Genomic DNA, 27158 nt, shown 5'->3' on the forward strand with positions numbered 1-27158 from the left:
AAGTCCATTGGTAGTGGGATGGTGCTGACCATCCTAGTGTCATCATTCTGGGTGTTAATGTTGAGAAAGAAGAGACTCAAGATGCCTAGGGTCCTAATTCTTTGAAAGAACCTCTTAAAGAGAGTGGCAGACAGTGAGGAGGAGGCTGATGCGGTTTTATTGGCCACCCTGATCCGTCTACAAAGCTCAGGCTCCAAAACCCTCTCATCGGACCTCTTAATTGATGTGATTAAGGACCTTCCAACCCTCCCAGAGCCAACAGCCATATTCAGAAAGCACCTCATCATAGCATTGGAGGCGCTAAGCCCAAGGGCGGGTGGAGAAGGAACTGGTGTTCACTTTCTGGGAAAAATTTTAGGAGTGGAAGGAGTGTGCTGAAACCAGTCCTTGTAACTGCAATGTTTCATAATCTTTGTGGCAGCTGCTTGGGAAAGCAATGTGGGAATGTTTGTCCCCAGTCTCTCCATGGTCAGAGCCTTGTTTAATTTAACCATTTCAAAGTATTTTCATACTGATTACTGTGTTTCGCATCCTCTCAGCAATCATACAGAGTAGGCAGGGTACTATTCTCGCTGTACAGATGGAGAAGGTAGGACACGGCTGCTTGGGAGCACAGAGTAAGGAACTCATCTCGTCCTGACACCAAGCCTGCTGCTCTTTCTGCCGCAAATCACTACATCTACTAATCATGGATCAAGGAACTTTAGCTCTTTCGTGACAGCCCCTGAAAAGCCCACTTTTCCATGAGGAATATTGCTATGTTTACAGTCATTGTGTTATTGAATTTACCACTTACAGCAATGCTGTAAACATTAAAGAAACAGATTTCTACTTGGAGCAGCAGCTCTTTGAGTCAGTTTCAAGTATGAGTCCAAGAACCGGATGCAAGTCAATGAAACATATCCATAAAGTTTCTTACCCATAAGGTTGAATAATGTTAGTTACTTTTTGGGTGACTAAATGATTTCTCACTATATGTTAAGGCATCACAGCAACAAGCGCTGTCAATGTCATTACAGTATCTGTAACAATTCCCAGCTCCCGCCATCATGTCACACACCACTAGATGAAAACCACAGCACCCCCTGTACAACCCTCAGAGCCCAGACAGAGGAGTATGATGTGTTCGTCTATGAAAATTGCATGACTCGTCTATTCATCCTGGGCATGACCAGCCTGAATGCTGAGTAGGAAACATTACTTATTAGTAATCATTTTTATGTCTTCTTCCTCTAAATGAATTTCAGATGGATTTACACACAAATAAAGGGGTATGCACCAGAACAGAGAGAAATTAGGAACCATATACCAGGGAAGGAGATGACTCCACCTTAAAACTGGAGGTAAGATGCTTATTGTACCTTTACACTTCATTGAGATCTGAGGTCCCTGGAAGTCAAGGTAAAAATGAAAAGACATTGGTTATATGATTAAGAGGATCTTATAGATGAAAAAGACAAGCTACAGTATTGGCATTTCTATTTAACTAATTTTCTTTGTTACCAACAATTTGGCATAATTTTGGATGAATCTTTAATGTATATTTTCCTTTTCATAAAATAGAATGGGCTAAGTCTAATCAGGGCACGTGCTAGCTGAAAATTTACTGTGGGAAGTTTGATACGCTTTTGGGCTCCATCAAGAAAGATGGAAATCGGAATCCTCCTTACCTCCTCCAGTTTGTCCACTCGCCCCACCAGTTTGGTGGTGACTGAATGTAGCTTCAGGAGATCCAGGCCATAGAATGCTCCTTCCAACATGTCTATGATTGTGGAGAGCTAGGAAACAAGGCAAAGGGTTAGTCCAGGGCTGGGACAGACAGACCACAGGGCAGAGTTTCCTTTCAGATCTGCATGCTGGAGGTTCGACAGGAAAGCCACCAGCCAGGAATTGAGAGGCTGCTGTGAGACACACGTTTGTGTACGCAGGGATGTAGGCAAGCGCAGTGGTGTATGCACATTCTGCCTTCTGAAATGTTTGGGTAAGAAAATGGTAGAGTCCTACAGGAACAAGTGAACCTGAGGTCTAGACTCCTTCACAAACCGTTTATGCCTCTTTTATGAAATCTGCCACTTGCATTGACATCTGTCTTTCCTACTAGACTGTGAGCTCCTTGGAAGTAGTGTCTCAACAGCAAACACATGGAGTCAACCTAAATGCACATCAATGACAGGTTGGATAAAGAAAATGCAGTACATACATGCCATGGAATACTATGCAGCCATGAAAAAAATGAGATCATGTATTTTAGGGGAACATGGATGGAGCTGGAGGCCATTATCCTTAGCAAACTAACACAGGAACAGAAAACCAAACACCACATGCTCTCACTTATAGGTGGGAGCTAAATGATAAGAACTCATAGGCACAAAGGCCTGCTTGAGGGTGGAGGGTAGGAAGAGGGCAGGAGCAGATACTAAGCTTAGTAATAATCTAATAATCTATACAACAAACTTCCGTGTTGCAAGTTTACCTATATAACAAACCTGCACATATACCCCTGAACCTAAAATAAAAGTTAAAAAAAAAAAAGAGAGAGAGAAAGTAGTGTCTCCATCTCTGTTTCCCAAGATCCCTGGCTTATAACAGGTATTCTTATTCCATAAATATTCAAGAAGGTGGCTCTACACGCCAATACCTTGAGAATACGCTTCTGAAACACTAACTTCATTGTCTATTAAAGGCTCTGAAAGATGTCAACAGGTTTTCCTTAGCACAGAGAGCTAAACTGACCCTGGGGTAAAATTAGACTCAGTGTCCCACCTTTGAGACTCTTGCTCTATGGCAAGCTGCCATAGTGTACCAAGACTTCTCAGTTTTTATCAATACCATCCTGCCTGCCAGTACAGAGGCCCTGGGAGGAAGGTGGCTGAGGCTCTGGCGGCACCGAGGGCATGCAGAGTGCAGGGAAAGCGGGAAGATGATGAGGGCCAGTTCCTGGAAGAGTTTGCTGGCACACTTTTGCAATCTACACTCCCCGTTTATCTCAGAGCCTTGCTTCTAAATGAAGAATCCCAAGTATGAAATACTCCTGTTTAGAAGGTGAGCTCCTTTCTCCCCACCAGAGGAAGAGAGCGGAATCTAGATAGGAGCCATAAAAATACAGCTGGATATTAGTATGTACCGTGATGATTTCCTGATTTCTAACAGAAATTTTGCCTTATGGTGTTCCCAAAGTCCCCCAGAGTCCAATCCTACAACTGGGTGAGGGTGGCATTAGGTTCCAAAAGTTGTTTCATGGCAGAGTTACGGCTCTGGCTGAATCCTGAGATACTCCTGATACTGGTAAACACTACTCTGCTGAAAGAGACACCAATGACTACCGGTCACTGAGTGAGTACCAGGTGCCAGCAGCACTCTACGTGGTCACCCATTCATTCATTCATTTACACGGTCATGTCTAACTGAATATCTGGTGCTGTGCCAAGTACTTACTAGTTGTTATCTCATCAATTCTCATAACCCCATCAACTAGATGTTATTATTCCCACATGTGATTCAAGGAGCTGGAGGGCAGACAAATTAAATAAGTTAAGTGAGATCACACAGCAATAATTTGAACCCAAGTCTGCCTGACTCCAAAACCCAGCTTGTTCCACTACCCCAGGGTGCAAGGGAAGGGGAAGTGCAGGATCAGAAGCCCTCGGCCAACCCATGGGGCTGCTTAAGTAGGGCCTGAGTTTCCCTTCCCTATGGACCATGATAGGACCACAGTTTGAAGACCCAATCTATAGCAGGCCCCAGACCTCTCCTTCCTGGGCCAACCCAGCCCTTGTGCTAAGGACCAAAGGCTTACTAGAGTTTATCTTTTGCTTCTTTGGGGTGCGTACTGGGCTAACAGTAAATCGTGGCAGCAATTTTCCTGAAGAACGCTGAGTTCTTTTGGCCAGCTGGACCTGGCAGCTGCTCTCAGGCCCAGCCTCCCTGGCTCCATACGGAGGGGCAGGCACACTTTGCTTTCAGCATCTCCCTTATACACCAGAACTGAAAAGGCCCAGTTTGCCAGGACATCACGCTTGGATCCACACGCAGCACTCCAGAGACCAGGCCTGACCTTCTTCAAAGGCCTTACAGTCTTTAATGATAGCCCTGCCAGACTCGTGGGTCTCAAAAGTGCCCGCTAATCCAAGGCATTGCCCCATACCAGGTCCTACCTTCAAATCCTGGCTGTCCGCCTCCCGCAGCTTCTGGAGTCTGAAATCTCCCTCGCAGGGATTGAGAGCCGATGGGGGCGCGACACAGGCACACTTGCAGGACGAGCCCGAGGTGATGGTTTCCACAGTATAGAAGTCTTCCTTCCTGGAAGCGCCCGCATTGATCCTTTGGCAAGCATCTCGGCCCAGGGGTCTCACCACACACTTGCACTGACAGTCTGAGCCCTCAGACATAGCCTTGACCTTGTCATAGTCCCCCAGCAACTAGACACACAGAGAATGGGTTGGGGGCATGCAAACACAGGTGTCAGTCAGCCTCCAGAAAGAGGCTCTCCATTTACTTAGTCAAATGTCCTGCACTAGCCAGAGACCTCAGACAACTCTGAACCCTGGAGCCAATAGGTCACTGAGATGCAGTTTGCTGACTCTGACATTTCCTTGAAGGCATTCAGAGTTCAGCTGTCTTCATTTGTCTTGGAAAGCTGTGCCTTTCTCATGGGGCCTTAGCCTTTCATTATTGAACGGAAAAAACAGATGAGTCCTGTCATTTGTCCAATAGCCTTTGCCTTCTGCTACAATTTAGGTTTAGGCTTTTTTTCCTTCTTTTTTTTTTTTTTTGAGACAAGTTGTCATTTTGTTGCCCAGGCTGGAGTGCAGTGGCATGATCTCAGCTCACTATGACCTCCACCTCCCAGGTTCAAGTGATTCTCCTGCCTCAGCCTCCTGAGCATCTGGGATTATAGTCACATGCTGCCATGCCCAGCTAATTTTGTATTTTCATTTTCACCATGTTTACCATGCTGGTCTTGAACTCCTGACCTCAAGTGATCCACCTGCCTTGGCCTCCCACAATGCTGGCATTACAGGCATGAGACACCGCGCCAAGTCAGAATCCAGGTTTAAATATAAAAAGGTAAAGAAGGAATTGGAGAGATTGAAAAGTTGTTATTTAAGTTTGAAGACTACTGGCTTCTCATTCATTCATTCAACATTTATGGAGTGCCTACTAGGGACTGGGAGGTGCTGTGAAGGATAAAGAGATAGGCCAGACAGACAGCCTGCTCACAAGGAGCCTACAGTGCGGGAGACATAGAAATAGCAATCACACGGAGTAGAGAGTTGTTAGTGCCCCTGAAGAGGCAGAGAGAAAGGGCGGTGGGAGCTAAGAGTGGCTCCAACTGGAAGCCAGGGAAGACTTCTTGGAGGAAGTGGCATTTAATCTGGGCCTTGAAGGATGGTTTGGATGTGCAGAAAGGGAATTGAGAGGAAAGAGACATGTCCAGAAATCAGTAAGGTTTACTCGGTCTAAGAGTTCTTGCTTTTGAACCCAAACCCCAGGCCAAACCCAGGAGGGCAAACTGGCAGCATCTGCTGCTTTTGCAATGCTAAACATTTCCTTCTGGGCACTTGCCCCTGCCAGGCTCTCCGGCCAGGAAAACACGCAACAGTCGGCTTTCTGGAGCCCCTACCCTGGGCACTTGCTGGGAAAAGGCTCTTCTCTCCCAATCCTCTCCAAAAGACCCTATATCCCCAAAGCCAGGGCTCCCTTTCTAGGCAGGCAGAAGGGCTCCCTTCATTTGACTAATGATCCTGTCAGGCACGCATTGAGTGTGTTTGAGTGGAAATGTTCCTTGGGATGCTGTTTGCAGGGAAGAAAGCTTGTAATGCTTTCCCTGCGAAAGTTGGGTTTCTTCTAATACTAATATTTGCTTTAGGGTTGTTGTCAAATACAGAATTGATCAGTAGAAGGAGGTGGTATAGTTAAGGATGACTTAAGCGGCTGTTCTTTACAGGCTGATAGTAAATTGTGGCTGTCTGCTCTCTGAAACTCTGCCTGGATTCCTACATAACCCTGCTCTGAGAACCCTGGGTGGATTCCTTCCTTTCAGGAGGCTCGGGTTTCAGGAAAGTTTTTGTTGATAGTGTTCCAGAGCCCCAATGTGAGAGATTTTTATGTCTTTTCGATTTAGGGGTCAGTGTGAGGTAATGGGTGGGTAGAGGGCATATATTAGCATGATTATTAATGGAAGAGTGAGGAGGCTAGTGTTTGATAAATCGCAAAGTGCAGCTGATTATTCTCTCTACAGGAAGGAGACAAGGCCCAGTCCTAGCGTTTGGTGGAGGTGGAGGTACAGGTAGCGCTGGAGGATCCTTTTGCAGACATCCCCATTCTGAGGATTCTGGTGACACCTACCACACGTCATCATGATGGCTCTGGAGAGCATGAAATAAACACTCCAGAGAGAATTATCCCTTACAGACATGGGATCTGGGCTGAAGACTGTCAGTAGCCCTGGCTCTACTCATGTCTTTTATAGTCTTTATCTATAGATGGGTATCAGGGTGTTTTGAAGATTGAGTCAGAAAAAAAAAAACAAGTTTAAGTACTTTGCAAACAGACATGTTACAAAGCCCATCATTATCATGGGTTACTTGGCTCTCCACTGACAGTCTGCCCTGGTTGCCTGCATCTGCATTCCCACCCTCCCCTCCCAATATACTCAGTCATGTTCTCAATCTCTCTGTTAGGGGGTCACCTCACATTCATCACACGTGTTGCTGTTCTGACTTCACCTCATGCCTCTGCCTGGGTGTCACACCCTCTGCCATAAAATATCTCCCGATGGGATATGCCATCTGCCTCCTGGTCAACATACCCGCCTGTTTCCACATTCCAATTCTGACAAACAGCCACATAGACAAGAGATACTTTTCACAACCCTGAAACCAAAAACAACTCTTTTCTTTAGCAGCATCTTCCCTTCCTTCACCTCTCCTTTCTCCTGATTTGATGACCTTGAAAGACCCCATGATTTTGAGAGGAGAACCTATATACCTCCATTAAGAAAATATTCTGATACATGAAAATCAAATGCCTTTTCCATTTGGTAATGGAAGGAAAAACAGCTGCCCCCAAACACTTCAGCAAGGACCAGCTCTGGCTTTCATCACCATCCAGGGCGAGAAGGGCGGTCGTGGCACTCGGCATCCTACCTGAGATAAAACGTTCTCCTGGTTGTCCGCCTCGTTTTGCAGAGTCTCATCCTCCGTGGGCGCCACTGTCTGCGCATCTGGGGGCTCACTTGTCCCCGTGGGGACAATGCTGGACACCCAGCCCGGAGCCACAATCAGAGTGAAGTAGAGAACTATTAGCAGAGGCTTGGCCATGGGGGACGCGATGAGAGGAAGGTCCTCAGCCCCTGCAGAGAATGGCCGGGGCGGGTGGTCTGGGCAAGGACTTGTGCGAGAGGGTGTCCTAGCTAGAGCCCCAGAGTGGCTGCTCAGAGCGCCTTCTAAAGCTGGGTGCAGCTGAGGGCGACAGGAGGGTGCGCCCCAGAGACTCTGGGCATCTCCTTCCGGACGCGAGCAGCCCTCGACTGTGCAGCCCCAGTGGAGAGCGGGACGCAGGGAAGAGGGGGTGACGGGGAAGGTGGAGGCGGGCAGGGGCTAGCTGAGCGTGTCACCCGCAGGAGGGCTCAGGTGGCAGGAAGGCGTTCGGACAGATGCCCGCGGTGCGCGCCGGGACGGGCGGCGGGGAGCCTCGGGGCGCACGGGTACCGGGCACGGGACGGGCAGAGGCGGTGGCGGCGCGGGCGGCGAGGGCGGCTGGGCGAGGGAGCCGCGGAGAGCTAGCGCGGAAGGAGGGCGGAGCCTCTATTGTGCCGGGGCCGCGGAGATGCAGCCAGTGACCGCGCGGAGGAGGAGGACCGGGAAGCGCACAGGGCTCGGGCGGAGGGGGCACCCGGCGGACCCCGCCCCCGCTGGGGCTCAGCTGCCGCGCGCCTGCTGCGGGTGACGTCCGAAGGGCTTTCCTTTCCTTTCATCTGACCTCAAATGAGTGCAGAGAAGTTACCCCGAACGGCTTCCCTGAAGTTTCGGGGTTTGCCTATCCTCGCCGAGAGGAGCGATTTTCCACCGCAGGCCCCGAGCGCTCGCCCCAAGCCCGAGCCAGTTGGGGATCTGCCGCATCCCCCTTTAGCACACCTGGGGCTGGGGAGAAGGCGCGTTTGCTTCCAGGAGTTTCTTTCCCCTGACTTAACCCTGGGCGAGACCTCGGGCAGCTTTGAACTTAGCGCCGTTGGTAGCTTGCTTGCCTGCCACAGCTTTAGAACCTAGTAATACCTCTGCCCAGAGGAGAATCATTGAATTCCCTCCTGGAGTGTGTCCTGAGTTGTGTAAACGTTGAAAGTTAGAGGAATGACTGTACATCTCTGACACTCTTTGCGAGTCCCCAAGGGGAAAGCTGATGCCTGATAATCAAATAATTACTGACTTCCTGGTTTGAGACCAGTCTCTGGGTCTCTGTTACCAGATTATCGCTAAGAAAGCATCCACTTTCAACAGTGTGCAATTATGTTACTATGTCCCTCAATTACTGAGGACAACCTTTTATAAACCTACAATGAAGATGAACAATGCGTGAATTTAAGGAAGGGCACTGTGCCATCCTGGACAACTCTCACTCGGACTATTGAACAGAGCCAGGCCCCTTCAAAAGATATTATGCATCATTGGGAAATTCGAAGACAAAGTTGGCTGTTTGAAATTTAATTCAGCAACTTAGTGATGTCATCGAGTACCCTCAAGCTCTTTTCATTTTACACTCAATTATTCTTTGACCATTTGGCTTTTTGATCTAATCATAATTGATTTAAGTAAGTCCCAGCTACCCCTGTGCCAGACATTCAATTTCCCAGTCTCCCTTACAGCTAGAGGTAACCACCTGGACAAGATATTTTGCTTCCTGATAAAAGAAGCAAATAGGAGAGAGGGCCTTTCTGGTGCTACTCTTCCCCCACTTCTTGTCTTTGATTGTGTCTTTGACCCCAGTCACAGTGTTACAGGACCAAGAGGTTCTTGTGCCCACTGTGTAGTAACATACCAATGACACTGCATCAGCCAGGTTTGCAGCAGAGAAAGAATTTAATGATTGCAGGGCACCAAGTGAGGAAATGGGAGAAGACCCTCAAATCCATCTGTCTGAGGAGTTCTGGGCTAGAGTTTTTAAGGGGATTGTGGAGCGTGAGGGGCTAAAAAATTGAGGTCATTGATTGGTCGGGCCAAGGGGATGGAACAAAGTTCCATCATCAGGATGTGGAAACTGCCTTCTTTGGTGAGTCAGCTCCTCATGGGGTCCTTCAAACCAGCTGAGTCAGTAGTTTCATCAGTATGCAGAACCTGAAGGAGCATCTCAAAGGGAAAACATAATGTTTCATAATGTTCAGGTTGTTATCTATAGAGCAGTTAAGGGGCACTATAATCTTTTAACAGGGTCTATGCGATTCTGAGGCAATAGGCACAAAGTATGAGGAAGCGCGTCAGAGAGCAAGTGGAGCTCACGATTACCGCTGAATGTGCTGTGAACTTGGTTTATTTTCATTTCTTTCCTTCCCTTCTTCCCTGGTTAATTTTATGAAGTTTATAGGGGCAGTTTCAAAAGTGCCAGGAGCTGTGGCAACCATCTTATGACCATGAGTCCTTCCTATAATCTAACTAAAATATATTTCCTTTAAGGTCTTCTTTTTTTTTTTTGAGACAGAGTCTTGCTCTGTCACCCAGGCTGGAGTGCAGTGGCGTGATCTCAGCTCACTGCAACCTCTGCCCCCTGGGTTCAAATGATTCTCCTGCCTCAGCCTCCCAAGTAGCTGGGATTGCAGGTGCCCACTACCACACCCCGCTAATTTTTTTTTGTATTTTTGGTAGAGATGGGGTTTTACTGTGTTAGCCAGGATGGTCTCGATCACCTGACCTTGTGATCTGCCTTCCTTGGCCTCCCAAAGTGCTGGGATTACAGGCGTGAGCCACCGTGCCTGGCCTAAAGTCTATTTTAACAGTCTCCTTCAATGTTCAGTCCTACAGTCCTACACAGAATATGTGTAAGGACTTTCCCACAGAGAGTTTTTCATTCCTTTCATTTAAAGATAAATAGTTAAGTACTGGCTGGACATGGTGGCTCACGCCTGCAATCCCAACACTTTGAAAGGCTGAGGCAGGTGGATTACTTGAGTTCAGGAGTTCAAGACCAGCCTGGCCAACATGGTGAAACGCTGTCTCTACTAAAAATACAAAACTTAGCTGGGCCTGGTGGCATGTGCTTGTAATCCCAGCTCCTTGGAAGGCTGAGGCAGGAGAATCACTTGAACTGGGGAGGCAGATGTTGCAGTGAGCCGAGATTGCACCAATGCACTCGAACCTGGGCAACAGAGCAAGTCTCCATCTAAAAAACAAAAAAGCTAAGTACCTTCAAAATATCCTCTTTCTCAACATCACTAGACCAGTTTTTTTCATCTTTTTTCTCCATTTTATTCACCTGTTTCTCAAACCACATGGCCTTCCAAACTTCATTATTTTAGTTACTTTCTCTCTAGAAAGACTCCAGTTTGAGTAGATATTAGAACATATTGAAACAATTTGTTCTTTTTTTCTGGGCATTGTTCTTTTATTAATGCAGCCTAAGATTGCCTTAGCTTTGGCAGCCACATTGCACCAATGATTCACATTGATTTATTTTTTAAGTGTAGTTTTTTCTTTATTTTTGTATGAACTTTCTGCTGGTTTCCTCTATTCTGTGCTTCCCAGCTAAGTTCTTCTTCTTCTTCTTCTTCTTCTTCTTCTTCTTCTTCTTCTTCTTGTTAACCCTAGTATAGGCATTTACATTTTTACTGTAATAGTGTGATGATTTTGGCCCATTTTTTTGTCCTGTTGAAATATTGCTGTTTCTGCTCTTGTCCCAGTTTTGGGTTATTTCCAAATTCACTAAGCTAGTTTCCGTCTTAATTCAAATGATTAATTTTAAAAAGCCGTCTTCATTCAGATAGGGCCATATTCCAGAGCTCTACCTCTATAACAGGAAAAGTCTCTCTTTCTTGATGTTAACCCTTTTGGTGTGTGACTGTTCAGGCAGTTATGGTGTTGTCTGGTCTGCATGTCTTCATCATGTCTACAAGCATTTTTCGAGAGACTTTTATCACCGTCTCTCAGAAATCAAGATACACTGTCCCTGGTATTTCCTCTACCTGCCTATTTGGCAACCTGATCTGATGATTCTGCGATGAGCTTGGTTTAGCTTTAGTACATTGGGTTAAATGGTTTTTACTTGTGTTAAAAAAAAAAAAAAGAAGAACATAGCTGGAAAGCACAGAATAGAGGAAATTGGCATAAAATTCACATAAAAATCTCCACATCTTTTGCTCAGAGCCTACGGATTCCATGTCACTGGATCCTCAGTATCATGGTGTAAAATAAGTCTTGCTTCCCCTGGTTAACAGATGAAGTCCCTGAAGCAGCAAAACAGTGAGATGTATGATGGCGACTCTGTACTGAGTGCTTCCTGTGTGCCAGGCATCATTTGATGGTCAGAAATTCCCTGAGTCAGTATCATTTCCTCTTACAAATGAGGAAAAAGGGTTAGAGACAGACAGACTGTGGAAATGTTCCAAGAACTGGGTCTCAGAAAGCCATAAGTGTGCCACTTCATCTACCTGAGACCCTGGACCTCACCAGTTGTGGCTGGCTAGCAGGTTGTTGAATTCTGGGAGTCCCTCAGCGACCACAACCACCATCCCTCACCAGCCAGTTTGCATCTGGCAAAAACATCTGTTTTCCCATTTACCTGGGAGCCTCCTGACTTTGCTCTGAAATGCCTGTCTGTTGAAAATTAAGGCTTCATTTTCCAGGTGGGGCTAGGGTGGCTAGAAATGATCTGCCACCTTTGTGTGTAATTGAGAAAATGCACCTGCCCCACGGCAGCAGAATCAAAGAGCAAGGCAGAGTCCCACAGGCAACATCATTCTGCCATCTCCTTTCCCTGGCTCGCTGCAGAGCGGGAGCTATGCCAGGGAACTGCCATAAAATACTGGAAAGGAATGAGGGAAAGTACAGCTGAAAATGAGGTCTTTTTTCCCCTGTTCACTCTGCTTTGCTGCTCTCCCAGCTTCTTCTTTTGCCTCTGATCTTCTACATTCTCTCTCTCCTTTAATTCAGTTTAACTTATTTATTGAATGTATATTCTGAGCCAGGCACTCTGGGACCTGCTGAATACACAAAGAGGAAGATGACAAGACCTCTGCCTTCAGAAGCTCATGTTATAAAGATTAAAAATGTTTGATCCTGGGAAAGGGTACAGAAGAGCATGTTTCCCCTCAAGATATTTTAGCACAGAAAAAAATGTTTTTCTTCTCTGAATTTTTCCAGTTTTAAGAACAATTTGCGTTTCCTCATATACAAACCATGGTAATTTCTTTTTATTAAACTAAGTTTTACATGATAAAATTTAAGTTTAAAGCCAATTAAAGTGAAATAAACTTGTTAGACACCAAGGAAACATTAATGAATAAGACATTAAAAATAATTAATTCAAGATAACAATTCAAGGATCTCACAGCGTGAGAGGCCCACGGACAGGATGGCCACGGTAATGGCCATCCAAACCAGCTGTCTGTGGGAGGAGGGTGGTATCACGGAGCCCTGGGGGACCTTCCAGGAGGAGCAGGAGTTTGTCAGGTAAAGGACAATGGTGCCTGAGGGGCAGGACAAGTAGGGAAGTGGGGTCAGGGAAAGAAGATGTGGAGGAGGAGAGAAGGGCATTCCAGGCCAAGGGGACCACAAGGACTGGGATTGAAAGATATGAACATTGTGATGTGGGCAGAGGCTGGAGTGTAAAATACACAGCCAGGAGTGAGAGGAAATGAAGTAGGTAAAAGAGTGAGAGGCCTGATCGTGGAGACCCTTATGCCAGAGAACTGGGAGTATGTCTCACAGACACTGAGGGGCCATTGAAGGAACGGGGGCAGGAGAGTGCCATTGCCAGATTTGCAGATTAGATGAATGACTTAGGTGGTGAAGAGTGGACAGAAGAGGGAAAGGCAAAGCAATGACCGCAGTTCCCTGCCTGCAGACCACCTGGCCTCCTAGGACGGCTCTGCCTGAGCCAGAGTCCTGTACTGAGTGGGTCATTGCTCTGACTCAAAGGGAAGCTCTCTCGCCCTCTGTGATTGGTGGTGACTAAAGGAGGCATAGGTAGGCACTCTTTGCCTTCACAAGGAATTTTCTAGGGCTGCTACATGGCACAACTCTAGGGGATAGCATTCATGTCATAGTCCCTGTGAATGGACCCCCTGAGAACCATGCAAGGCATGTGTGGCACTGAACACTGTCCTGGGACAGGTCAGGAACATTGCATATAGCCCATTGCTTTCTACACACCACAGTCTCTCTCTCTCTCCCTCTCCCCTGCTTCTAAGAGACCTCCGTGCTCAGGGCAGCTCCTACACATTATGTGCTGTCCGTGTGGTGTGCTTGTTCAGGGCACTCACATACCTCCCCTGACTTCTCACGGAAGCCTGATAGCCTTTTAATAGGGCTAATGAGTTCTGCCTCCAGTGATGAATCTTCACATGCAGATACTCCTGGAAAAGGTGACTCATTGCCTTAAATCTATACCAGAAAGTAAATAACAGATCCCTTCCTGAGAGCTGGTTTTGCTAGAAAAGTAGCAGTGGAAGACACTGGGAAGTCAAAATACCATGTTTATGGGACAACCCCAGAGAGGCAGAAGTAGAGAAAAGGAAGACCTGGCCCATGCATTACCACCCTTTAGACTAGAACTGAGGTCTCAGGGCTCATATTGACTCCTGATCAGCAGGAATGAATAGAAGCTGGTTGAGGAAAGGCTGGGAGAGGGGTGTGCCAAGTAGAAGTCTAGACACTAGAAAATGGGGATGAGTTACTGGGAAATGCAAGCTTAGGTGGAACGCGGAGGTCACAGCAGAGGGAGACAGGGGAAGTGGCGAGCGGTTAGAGTGGACGGCCAGATCACAGGAGGCCTGGGTATGTGCTGTGGAGTTTGGGTTCAAGCCAAAGGCTATGAGGAGAGAGACACCAGAACTGTGGTGAGCAAGGGGGTGAGCTCTAGTAGGTGGCCCTGGCAGGGGCATAGAGAATGGACGGGAGGGTTAGGCTGAAGTAGGCTGTTGTGGAAATTCAGGCACGGATGGGAAGACTTTGATGAAGGCAGTAGCATGGAGGTGAAGGGAAAGGGGTGGGTATGGATATGCCAAAAAGGTGGAATTAGTAGGACTTGGCGACTCTCTGGGTGTGGAGGTGAGAGAGGGGAAGGATGTTAGTTAGGATTTCCGCTTGTAAGTTACAAGCAACTTTATATAGACTAAGGGCAAAAAAGGTGTTAGGGGCACAGGAGACTTTATTATAAGGATGTAGGAGTGTCTCACAAAGCCTCTAATGTCACTGGGGTCATCAGAGGCTTATTTGAACCTAGGACTTCTCTGGTCCACACAGCAGACTGAAGGTGCCCAGTCAGAGTTACTTGAATATCGAGTGAGATTATTTTTCCTTCTCAGGTCCAATTCCAAATGCCCAGGGAAGGGATTGTTCTAATATGGGTTAGATGCCCAATCCTTAACTAATCAACTAAGAAGGGGGCAGGGGAACCGGTCACTTGGTAGAAATAAAGTGGAAAGAGGGGCAGTTTCCTGCTAGACCAGAGGAGTGAGCCGCTAGACCAGACACATCAATGGATGTCCACTCTCTCCTATCCCATTGCTGGCTGGCTCTCTGTCACCTACTTCTGAAGATGTACTTATTTAACATAAATTAATCATCTTATAGAAAAGAAAAGTATCTCCCCATAAGAGAAAACCCAACTTAGTATCTAAAAATGGCCAAAGCAACTCTTCTGTGTGCCTGTCTCTCCAGGTGATATTTTTTCCTCCTCCGGCTTGGCTTATTCGAATCCAGATGTGATGTCTCACCATCCTACAGCCAACAGACTAAATGGTAAATTTAACCTGGTGTGTATACATGCAGATCTCAGCTTGCTATAGATATTTCACTTGGTAGATTAACCACTGAAAATATTTAGTCAATACACTTGCTCATCCATGCCTTCATACATTTTCATATAAAATTAAATTACATTCATGCACCCCTCCATTCTAGGGGTACATAAATGTAACTTAATTTTAGCCTCGTCAGGCAGCCTAGAGCCAGGAGGGAGTCTGGGATATAGGGTCAGACAGACTGGCTGTGGAATTCTGGCTCCTCCGTAACTACTGTTGACCTAGGGTGAGTCACTTGATCTCTGTGAGCCTCAGTTTCTTAATCCTAAGGTGGGGATCATAAAAATACTCACCTCTGCTTACTGGTGCTCACTACCTGTTCCTTTCTTTATCCTCTTAGGAATGAAACTCCAACCCTCAATTGGAAGACTGAAAATAACAAACAATGTAAAGATCACAGAAGGCTTAATAAAGGGTAAATCTTAGATTTAGCATCAAGGGGAAATCTGGATGCTGATATGAAGGTGAAGACTTACTTGGGAGCAGGAGATATGAAGGTCCCAGCTTTACGGGGGCTTTGAAACCACAGACCCAGGTTCAAATCTCAGTGCTGCAACTCATATGGTGGGGAGTCTTGGGCAAGTTTTTTTTTTGTAAGCCATAGTTTTCTAACAGTACTAGGCTGTTGTGGAGATTAGAGATGTATGTAAAAATCTCCAACCCATTGTTTTCCTCATTCAGAAATACCTGTTGAATATTGAATGAATTTTAAAATAGTAATCATTTATTAGGGAGCAATTATGATTATGCCTGTTTCAGACTCATCATGCAAACTGATTAGGAGCTCTGTCTGCACCTCAGTTTTCTTATTTGGAAAAGGGAACTTTATCATTTTTGACACTCTATTTCTTCCAACTGGTGATTGTGAATTAAGTAGCTGAGTGTCTCCCCACCCCACCCTTTCTGAGGGTCTGCTTTGTTGCAGGGACTGAACTTGAAGCAGATAACTTTCTAAAGCCTGAGTGATTCCTGAGGTGTTCTCAGAGATGTGTCTGTAGAGCCAGCTGCCAGCCCCTTGCTTCTGTTGGCAGGGCAGCCAGGCATATCTGTGGCTGCAGCTGTCCAGGGAGTTGCTGCCTGGAACCCCAGAGAGGACTTTCTCTGGAGGACAGACAGCACAGCCTGAAGCGAGGCAGTGAGCAGAGTGAGGCTGGCACAGGCATCCCTGGCCTGATGCTGAGTCCTGAGTAGAGACCCAAGGGACACCTCGCTTCAGACAGGAGGAAACCCAGCTATGCATTCTAAGAGCCAACGCTGCCATCCAAAGAGACACCTAAAATAGCAGGAACACGACTGAGAGAGGGCAGCACCGCCCCACAGTTCCAACTCCTGCTGACATTCCTCATTCCCCTTCCTCTAAAAAATTACATGCTTCCTTTTGAAAACCCAACTCAAGCTGTTCCAGTGAATGTTGGGAGCCCCCCTCACATCTCATCTTCCTTCAGTGCTTTGATTTCACCCTCCTTTCCTCTTATTCTCTTACTTACTTCTCTCAAGGAAAAACAATTTAGAGCTCTGTTATATGAAGTGGTAGACGTGGGTCCCAAAAGATCTCATGCTATTTAAGTTCTCCATTTCTTCACAGGAGCTTTTCGGTGTTTTAGCTCTGCTTCTTATTGACCTAGAGATGTATGCCCAGAACCACACGGCTTTTGCATAATTCCAGGGGAACCCAAAATGTGATTTGTATCCCTTGGGATTAATGAGGATTTGAGCACTGCTATGGTTTGAATGTCAGTCCCCAAAAGTTCGTGTGGAAACTTAAACCCTCTGTCCTCGTGAACGGATTAATGTAGCTGTCGGTGGAGTGGGTTAATTGTCAAGGGAGTGGCTCTGTTATGAGAGTGAGCTCCTCTGGCTCTCTTTTCCTGCGCTCCCTCTGTCTCTTGCACTGACTTCCGCCTTTCCACCGTGGAATGACCGTCACCAGATGCCGGTGCCATGCTCTTGGACTTCCCGACTTCCAGAACAGCAAGCCAAATCAACTTCTTTTCTTTTTAAATTGCCTGGTCTGTGGTATTCTGTTACAGCAACAGAAAATGGACCCAGACAAGTACTTTGTATAGCCCTGTGCAAGCGTGTTATCTCATCCTCACAAACCATCCAGCAGTAGCTCATAGATTAGGAAATGGAGGCAGACAGCTCGACTAACTTGCTCAAGGACAAGAATATACAGCTAGTAAGTAGCAAGCTAGCTTTGGTCCCAGGTCGGTGTGATCGCATGCTCATGCTATCCATCACACCCTCTCCTGGAACGCTTTTTAAAACATAACTTCAGCCCCTCATCCACATGCCTTATCTCATTATAGAATTCCAGGCTTAAGGCTCTCCCATCACTTACATGCAAAGTTGAGTGAACAGCTTTAACCACCCAAACACGGAAGCAGTTAGGGAGCGAGGTGTCCCAGAGCTGCCACCCCAGCTCTGTGAACTTGGGAAGTCATTGACCTCTTTCGGAAGTCATGAACCCCAGTTTTGCCTATTTTCCAAAACAATTGGTTGGACTGTGTGATTTTCAGGGTGGTCCCTTTCGGCCCTAAAATTCTGAATTCTTGGGTAAAGCCAAGCAGCTTGATTTATTGGTCCTTTGTAGTGTGTTCTAGAACACATGGCTGTTCTGTATGTTTTCATAAGGCCATCGGTCGCTGCAGAAAATGTTGAACATTTGAGGTGTAAGAAGAATAGATATTCTGTGCATTTCGTGCCACATTCTTCAACACCTGTACATCCTGTGTTTTTGTAAATTACAGCATGGTGATTGCATAGCCATTGTGGACAGCCTATACCTCGAAGGTGGGTGGGAGAGGAGTGGGGAGCAGGAGGGCTGCCCCAGGGCTTACCGCCAAGAGAATTTGGTTGGTCCGATCTGAAATGGTGAATCACTTCCCATGGAGCATGAGTCCTGGCCCAGGTGGTGGGAGAAACGGTCCTGGCTCCACACCTGCCCCTGGCTCACTCTGGGATGGGAACAAGCTAAGCAGTGATAGCAGCAGTCACCACAGCTCCGCTTCTTGAGTGCTTCGCATGCACTCTCACTAATTCTCCAAGCATTGCTGGGAGGCAGGTGCAGTTTCCTCTATGTTAGAGATGAGGAAACAGAAACTCGTAAAATGTAAGCAGTTAGACAAGGCCACAGAGTCTGGATTGGAACTGAGGGCCTATTTATTCAGAGCCAGTGCTTTTGAACACCAAACTATATTCAGCCTCCCTTAACCTTTTTATCTGTGGAGTGAGGGATTTGAACCAGTGCCTTCCAGCATACATGCATACTTCTGGGGGCACTTGAAACTATTTTATGTGGTGTCCAGATATTCACTTTTAATTTTAATAACTATGTTTTTCATTTTAAAGTGTGTTGAGAAAAACATAACTCATAATTCACACATTTCAGATGGGTAGAAATATAAAAGGGAATCGATTTAAGGTCTGTTTAAAGAAAAGTCAGTCCAGATGATAAGGCAAAATGGTGAGGCTGAGGACCTTCACAATGCCTGAAGTTTGGGGACCACTGAGTCAGATAACATGTTTCTCTGTTCTCTGGTTCCAGCAGGACACAGCAGGACCATGGCCTCCCTAAGCCTCCAGCACAGTGTCCTAACTCTAGGGCATTTGAGATATAAACAGGGAGAGAAACAAACTGTCTTTGGAGACTTAATAGGCCAAGGGTCAGTTCATCCTCTTTCTAATATCTCCCCCTTCCCTTCCTTTACGTCTCCTTCAAGGCTTTGATGTCGACATATTCCTTGAGTAAGTAGCTTGGCATAGATCGCAAAGCAGCTGGAGGCAGAGTATTTAGTTAGGCCAGCACAGTGGTTTGTTTGGTTTTGATTTGTGAATTTCAGTGTCTTTAGGTTGGGCGCGCACTCTGGTTTGCACAGACTTCCCTCTCCTGATAATATTACCTACAGTAACTACCTGAAGGTATATGAGTTTGTGACTCTTGGCTTAAGATTTTATTTCCCCAAGGTCAAAATCCTTAAAGGCCCAAAGAAATAGTTCTTTAGGGCATAGAGCTCCCGGGGAGCCATCAGCAATGTGGGATTTCTAATGCACCTAGAGTCTCTAATGCACGTGGCGTTTTTGTGCCAGCCCTGCAGAAGAGAGGCAGGTAGGACAGGGGCCCGGCCAAGAGACTGCAATCTGCACAGCTTTTTAAGATTCTTTGGTAGCTCAGTGGCTGCTTTGCAATTTTCATACTGGGAGTATAGTGACACCTGGTGTCTGGTGTCATTGTTCAAACCCAGCAAGTCCCAATCTGAGCTTATCATTTCCATCCCCAAACTAGCTTCTCCTCCTCCCTCTCACTCTCCTGTTCGAGTGAAGGCAGCCACCAGGCTGGAAACGTCAGAGTCAGCATGATTTCTTTTCTCTTTTCCCATACCTCAGCTCTCGCCAAGGACTCTCAGCCTGACTCGTTGATTTTATCTATCTTGCCCCTTTATAGCTCATAAGTTCATCGTTCCCAGTGCAACAATTTCCTGAGAGTTCTCATCGACACATCACTGCCTGGTTAATATTTAAATGACAGTTCTGACTGCACCACTTCTCAACCAGAAGTCAACAGCTCCACGTGCCTTTCGGGATAAAGTCCAACACCTCAGCTTGCCAGTGACTGGGTCCTGGGCTACCCACTTTCCACTATCCCTGTGTTCTCCAATCATGCTTCAGGCTTTCTTGAAACTCAGGTTACAGCTTCCACCTGCATGGTCCATTCTTTCAAGAGTTCCGGCTATGAAAAGAAATGGAGAGAAACAGCCCAAAAGAGAAGTGGAGAGGAAAACGAATGGTAGAGGAGATGATCCAGAGAGCCATTTTTATTTCCATAGACAGATGTGATCTGAGCATGATTTGAAGCAGAGATTAAAGGGCCCACTTATGAGAAGCGAAAGATATATACTGGCACCTACTGAATACCTTCTATGGGCCAGAGATGCAACTCTGTTTTACAGGAATAGTTCATTTGATCCTCTCAACAACCTTACAAAGTAGGTGCCATTTTACAGTTAGGGAAACCAAGGCCCAGAAGAGAAAATGTATTCATGTAATAGTTAGAGAGAAGTGGAACTAAGATGGAAAACTAAGCCGTTCCACTTCAAGCCTGCTCTTTTCACCACTTCATATAAGAGAGAGGGAATGACAAGCAGAGCAAAGTCCCTTACAAGGTGGGAGGAGGAGTAATTCCAAGCATGTGGGGCGGCAGTCACCCACCTGCCTCACACTCTTCCCTGAGCCAGGGGACAAGTGGCTGGGATGTGGGTGGCGCAGCTCGACTCACAGATGAATGAAAGCTGTTGAAACTGTTCTTGCTAACAGTTTTCTGTTGAGAATTAGAAGTGGTGGGGTAGAGCTTGGGGAGAGTGAGGGGATTCTAAAATAGTTGCTGTAGGGGAATGAAAGAGGAATTGTAAGGATCTGGAGTCAGCATGCCCTGTGCTGAAAGCTTGCTCAGCAGAAGTCACAGACCATGGATTTGTACAGGACTCAGCCACACAGTTGTGGGATTTCTTGTGCCTCTTCTGCTCCTAATTCTAGGTGTTACTCACACACTGTCTCCTTTGTGATACCTTCCCTGATCTCTTAAGCTGGTTCTGGATTTTCCTTAAGTTCCCACAGCAGCCAGGTGTGGTAGTGCATGCCTGTGGTCCTAGCCACTCAAGAGGCTGAGGCAGGAGGACTGCTTGAGCCCAGGAGTTTGAGTCCAGTCTGGGCAAATAGCAAGACCCCACTTTCTAAAAAATAACTTCCCACATCATTTTGACCCTTTTGTACAATCCTTGTATTAATATGTCTTGCATTACACTTAGATGTGTATACATCTGTCTTACTGACTAAAGGCTCTCTGATGGCAAGGATGATGTCATACCTGTTTTCTTTCTTTCTTCTCTAGTACATTATATTATATTGTATTATAGTTTCTCATTAAATGTATAGTCATTTATTGGTTAACTGTTCCCCTCCAGATGGAGCTATTTCTTTTATTTTTTTCTCTTTTATTATGTTTTCGTCTCTTACTATCTGTGCCCCAGAATCTCTCTTTTTGCTTTTTCTAATTTTTCCCCTCCCTGAAAGTCGCAGGTGATTAATGGTGGCTGTGGGCACTGCCTTGCTGATCTGGGTTCTCTTGAGGCTAAGAGGCTGTGCAAAACAGATCTAGAATAAATGAAGATCATCTAACGAATAGAGATGGTAATGCTGTCTGAACAGTCTCTGGGGTCTATCACTCTACTTCTTACTGATGTAGGGAAGCCTTGACTAGAGTGGTCCTGAAATGGATGAAAAGAAAAATGCTTAGTTTCTGCAGACAGAAATGGCATGCAGTGTAACAGTGTTACACAGGGTCCTCCACAGGGGCCCCGTAGCTCCCACATTTCTACTCAGTTCATTGTTTCTGGATTTTTACTGTTTTTAGTTGCTGCCCTAAAAGTGTCACAGCATGAACAGAAGACTTATCTCACAGAAGTCAACAGTCACTGAGGAGATGCATGTAGACATGGAGCAGAACCCCCATGCGGTGGGCTGCAGACTGCTTCCCCCAACCTCCCTGCCCCATTCCCACACAAAAAGACACCCAAATCCTGGTATCCGGAACCTGTAAATGTTACCTTATTTTGAAAAAGAGTCTTTGCAGATATGATCAAGGATCTTGAAATGAGGAGCTTATTCTGGCTTGTGCAGGTGGACCCTAATTGTCATCACAAATGTCCTTACAGGAGAAGGGTAGAGGGAGATTTGATACACATGAAGGAGAAATGGGCGAGAAGAAGGAACAGAGAGAGGTGTGAAGATGCTGACCTTGAAAACAGGAGTAATATGTCCCCAAGGCAAGGAACAGATTTTCCCCTAAAGCCTCTAAAAGGACTACAGCCCTGTTAACATCTTGATTTTGGTCCAGTGAAACTGATTTTGCATGTCTGTGCTCCAAGATTGTGAGAGAATATGTGTCTGATGTTTTAAGCCACCAAGTATGCAGTAATTTGTTATAGCAGCCACAAGAAATGAATGCACCAAAATATCACTAGAAAGACAAGCCATTCCTTGATGCTAAGTAACTGACAGGTGGCATTTTGCAGAGTATATTGTAAGAAAGAAAAATCTTAGGCCAGGTGCAGTGGCTTACGCCTGTAATCCCAGCAATTTGGAAGGCCAAGGCAGGCAGATCACCTGAGGTTGGGAGTTCGAGACCAGCCTGACCAACATGGAGAAACCCTGTCTCTGTTAAAAATGCAAAAATTAGCTGGGCCTGGTGGCGCATGCCTGCAATCCCAGCTACTTGGGAGGCCGAGACAGAAGAATGGCTTGAACCTGGGAGGCTGAGGTGAGCCGAGGTCATGCCATTGCACTGCAGCTTGGGCAACAAGAATGAAATTCTGTCTCAAAAAGAAAAAAAAGAAAAGAAAAATCTTATTATCATTTTGGTTGTTAAAGACCTTGACATTCAAATTTTAAAAGTGATTTCAGACAGAGGCTAAGAAATGGTCATGCATGAGGTAAGAAGGTCACTGATGAATAGGAGACTCCCTCCCAGCACAGACCCATATGGAGCAAGAGCAGCACAGATCACTCAGAAGAGGATAGGCCAAGCCTCAGCAATGCAAGAAAAGGGAAATCCAGATCGTACCAGAACAGACACAACCTCTTAGGCATACGCAGTTACAGATACTTTTTCCCACTTTCCTCATATGGGAGAATTTGAAATTAATATAAAAAAATCAAATGGTCAGTATTTGTTTTATGCTCAACTAGATATAACCAATTGTACTTTAGACTCGTTTGTTGATGTGTGTTCAGTTACTTTCAATTAGTCCTTATAACATTTTATAATTTCCTGAGGAGAGAAACTCCTCCAGATATTGTTATGGATCATTCTGGACCCAATGGGCCCCACCTGAGTGCAGCAATCAAGCTTCTGTTGTGCAGAGAGGGTGAGCCAGGTGCAGGTGTTCTTTCAGAATGCAGCGTCCACCAGGCTTTTCCAGGGTGTGTGGGTAATCCATTCACGAGCGGTAGGGGAAGGAGTAACATAGTAGGTAAGAGTAGCAAGCCGAAGGTTTCTATGAAGACAGCAATAAGATAAGTTCCTTCTTTGTAAAAGGAAAATATAAAATCAGAAATGGGATATCTTTCCATACGAGAAGAATCAGCTTTCCTTAAATGGAAACTGAGGATGACTCCCTCTTCTGGCTGCAATGGAGTAACTGCTAACAGACTTTCACCCTACTGTAAACAACCAGAAAACGAGAACACATGAAACAAGTCTCAGACATTGCACAACAGGCAGCCAGGACCACGGGCCTTCAGAGAAAGGAAACAAACAAGGTAAGACTTAAGATTAGCACTGTTTTCTGCCTGGAGGAACTTTCTGGAATGTGATGCAGGGATGGGAAACCCAGGAAGATTGTGGCAGCTTCCTGAGTTAAGGAGACAGAGATCAGAGTTCAGGGAGGCCAAGGCAGCTTGAATATTCAAGGTAGAGTACCAGGAGGAAGGGAGTGAGAAATGGGCATAATGTTTTCTCTTGAACCCTTGACTGAACACTAAGCTGTACATGTGTAGAATGGAACTCCAGGACAGGTATACAAATAAAATTATGAGAGAAGGGACAATTACCAGAGCTCACACAGGATGGGCAAGATGTTCAATTTCTGACTGTTCAGAGTAGAGAGGTCTCTTTCAACAGTCAGACATTCAGGAGAGACCCCAAATGGTTATGCTTCAGTATTAGGGCTCAACTAGGCCAGAGTAAAGGCAGTGGTATGTTGGAGTTCACTTGCACTGGTTTATGAGAGCCGATCGTATGTATCTCTTCTCTCAACTTCAGTGACATACATTGTAGCTGGAAATCGGTTATTACAGTATATTTATGCCAAGTAAATCAGCATATACTACAACTTACAGTTGTTTCAGTCACCTCCACCCCAGAGAGCTGATTTTTGAGCATTTACCAGGTATAATACCACAGGTATTGTAGGAAGATATATGGTCTTTGTCCCTGGTCACTGGTACATCACTCCTAAAAATCCTGGCATTTTCGGAATGATAAGGGTGATAGGAGTGTCTTTTGTTCTAACAAGGAAACTCTTGGCACGCCACTAGATAGCTTCAGGATGGAGGCTGGTCACTAGAATGATAAAGCTTGGAATTTTCCACCCTATCCCTCAACCTGGGGGTTGTGTGGGACAGTGGCAGGTGAGGGGAATGAGGAACAGGGGCTAGAAATTAAGTCATCACTAATGGCCAATGATTCAATTAATCATGCCCTAGTAACAGAACCTCCATAAAAATCCCCAAATGACAATGTTTGGTGAGTTTCCAGTTGTTGAACACATCAATGCACTAGGAGGGAATGGATACTCTGAGTCCCCCTCCCCTCATGCCCTTCCCTGTGTATCTCTTCCATGCTGTTTCTGAGCTGTAACCTTTATCATAAGTCAGTAATAGTAAGCAAAGCACTTTCCTGAGTTCTGTGAATCATTCTAGAGAATTATTAAACATGAAACAGGGTATTGTGGGAACCTCTAACTTTGCACCCAAATTGGACAAAGCAGGGATAACCTGGGGACCCAAGAATTGAGATGCATCTGAAGTAAGGGCAATCTTGCACACTGAGCCCTTAAACCTGCGAAGTCTGGTACTAACTCCAGGTAGTTGGTGTTAGAGTTGAATTGAATTGTAGGACACTTCATTTGTGTCAGAACTGGTTGGTGTCAGGAAGAAAATAGCCTCTCAATACCACTGAGTAAAACCTAACCAAGGTCCACCCTAGAAAAGCTTTAAAACAAGTCTCAAAAGGATCAAGCTAATCTACAAGTAACTTAACTGCCTCTCAAAATAAAATTAAACTTTCTTTAAAGGAAAACACTAAAACACCACCAACAGCATAATATTCAAAATGTTTAGCATCTAATAAAAAATTACTAAACATACAAAGAAGCAAAAAAATGTGGCTCATCGCCAAGAGGAAAATCACTCAATAGAAACCAAGATGGACTAGCTTGGGCAGCACAGTGAAACCCCCATCTCTACAAAAAAAAAAAAAAAAAAGTTAGCCAGGCATATTGGTGAATGTCTGTAGGTCTAGCTACTCAGGAGGATGAAGCAGGAAGACTGCTAAAGCCCAGGAGTTCGAGGTCATAGTGAGCTATGATTGTGCCATTGTAATCCAGTCTAGCCTGGGCAACAGAAGGAGGCTCTCTCTCAAAAAATAAAATAAAAGAAAATAAAAGAAGAAGGAAAGAGACCAAGATGGAATTAGTAGACAATATGTTAAAATAGATATTATAAATATAGATATTCTAAGTAGATATTACAAATATTTTCTACAATATAAAATTTCCACAATATTTAGTGGAAAAAATATAAATTGTCCCATACAATAAACAAACAAATAAAGCAAGCCTCAAAAAGATTTAATGGAAAATATGAATATGAGAAGAGAAATGAAAGATAAAAAAGAATTAAATGGAATCTCTACAGCTGAAAAATACAATATCTGCAGTAAAAGTTTCACTGGATAGACTTAACAGTATACTATTATAGAAGCTATAGAAAAAAGGTTAACAAACTGGATAACCTAACAATCAAAATTATTTAAAATGAGCAACAGAGAACAAAATAAATTTTATAAAAAGCAGGCCGGGCATGGTGGCTCACACGTATAATCCCAGCACTTTGGGAGGCCAAGGAGGGTGGATCACCCGAGGTTAGGAGTTGGGAGACCAGCCTGGCCAACATGGTGAAACCTCATCTTTACTAAAAATACAAAATTAGCTGGACATGGTGGCACATCCCTGTAGTCCCAGCTACTCAGGAGGCTGAGGCAGGAGAATCACTTGAAACCAGGAGGCGGAGGTTGCAGTGAGCCAAGATCGAACCATTGCACTCCATTGTGAAAAGAGCTAAACTCTGTCTCAAAAAATAATAATAATAATAATAATAAAAATATACGTGTGTGTGTGTGTGTGTGTGTGTGTGTGTGTGTGTGTGTGTGTAGCTGAGAAGAACAACGAACTATGCGAGAATAAACTTTGGAACAATATTGAGAGACCTAACGTGTAATTGGAGTCATAGGGTGGGGGAAGAAAAATATTTCAAACTACAATGGCTAAAAAAATTCAATTTTGATGAAAACTACAAATCCAATGATTTAAGGAGTAAAATGAACCCAAAATGATATGAAGACACACTCATACACAAACACACAAAACAACATAATAAGCTACTAAGACCGATAGTAAAGAGAAAATCTTAAAAGCACCCAGGAAAAAAAGACACATTATATACATTGATATAATGATAGGAATTCTCAAACTTATTATCAGAAACAGTGCAAGCCAGGAGACAATGTAATGACCAATTTAAAGTGCTGAAAAAACAACAACAAAAAAGAGCCTCTCAACCCAGAAGATTCTATATCTGGCAAAAATATTCTTCAGAGATGAAGGCAAAATAAAGACATTTTTAGATAAGCAGAGGTGAGAAAATTTGTCATCAACAGACCCGCATTAAAATACATGCTAAAGGAAGTTCTTCAGACTGAAGAAAAATAATACCAGATGGAAAGCCAGATAGATAAGGAATTAAAAGATCAAGAAATGGTAAATATGTGGAAATATACGAGACTTTCCCTTATTTTAAGAACCCTTTAAATGTAATTGCTAAAGCAAAAGCTTAAAAAAAATGTATTTTGGGGTTCATAACATAAGTAGAAATAAAATACAAGAATAGCATGAAGGATGGGAGGGGAGCATTTTAAGTATACAGTTGTACATTTCTTAAAACATACCTGAAATTGTGTAATATTTTGAAAGTAGACTGTGGTGAGTTAAAAATATTGTAGACTCTAAGTAATCCCCTAAAAAGTAAGACCAAGAGGTAGCTAATGTGTAAGTTTCCTGGGGCTGCCATAGCAAACTATGCTAAACTAGGAGGCCTAAAACAAGAGAAATGTATTCTTTCACAGTTCTAAAGCCTACAAGTCTGAAATCAAGGTGTCAGCTGAACCAAAGTAATTGAAGGCTCTTTCTTGCTTCTCTAGCTCCTGGTGGTTGCCAGCAATCTTTGTTCTCCCTTTGACATTCATTGGTTTGTAGATGTTTTGCTCCAATTCCTGCTGGCATCACATGGCATTCTTCTGGGTATCTATGTCTCT

General features: G+C 45.0%; 2 protein-coding genes and 1 pseudogene across 4 annotated transcripts in view; 2 read left to right on the plus strand and 1 right to left on the minus strand.

The window, feature by feature from the left end:
* Positions 1-7771, minus strand: part of OLFML2B (olfactomedin like 2B) — a 42794-nt gene extending 35023 nt beyond the window's left edge. For 2 of the 3 annotated variants that reach the window (XM_012468868.3, XM_021676175.2), the window contains exons 1-3: positions 7149-7771; positions 4155-4418; positions 1671-1778 (exon numbers count right to left, since the gene is read on the minus strand). In XM_012468868.3, coding sequence (XP_012324291.3) covers positions 1671-1778; positions 4155-4418; positions 7149-7322 — 546 coding nt within the window. In that variant the 5' untranslated portion in view covers positions 7323-7771. Of the gene's footprint in view, positions 1-1670; positions 1779-3435; positions 3471-4154; positions 4419-7148 lie in introns of those variants that run through there. The other variant, XM_021676176.2, reaches the window with a different exon arrangement.
* The window catches only part of CUNH1orf226 (chromosome unknown C1orf226 homolog), a 385517-nt gene that overhangs the window by 15354 nt on the left and 343005 nt on the right, over positions 1-27158 (plus strand). The window contains exon 2 of the mRNA XM_012468862.3: positions 1248-1343. The gene's annotated coding sequence lies outside the window, so the exon portion shown is untranslated. The remainder of the gene's footprint in view (positions 1-1247; positions 1344-27158) is intronic.
* Positions 22926-27158, plus strand: part of LOC105728480 (small ribosomal subunit protein uS17-like) — a 32635-nt pseudogene continuing 28402 nt past the window's right edge.

Source organism: Aotus nancymaae, unplaced genomic scaffold (genome assembly GCF_030222135.1).
Source record: "Aotus nancymaae isolate 86718 unplaced genomic scaffold, 86718_ANA_hifiasm-v0.15.2.pri h1tg000108l, whole genome shotgun sequence".
NCBI classification, from domain to species: Eukaryota; Metazoa; Chordata; class Mammalia; order Primates; family Aotidae; genus Aotus; species Aotus nancymaae.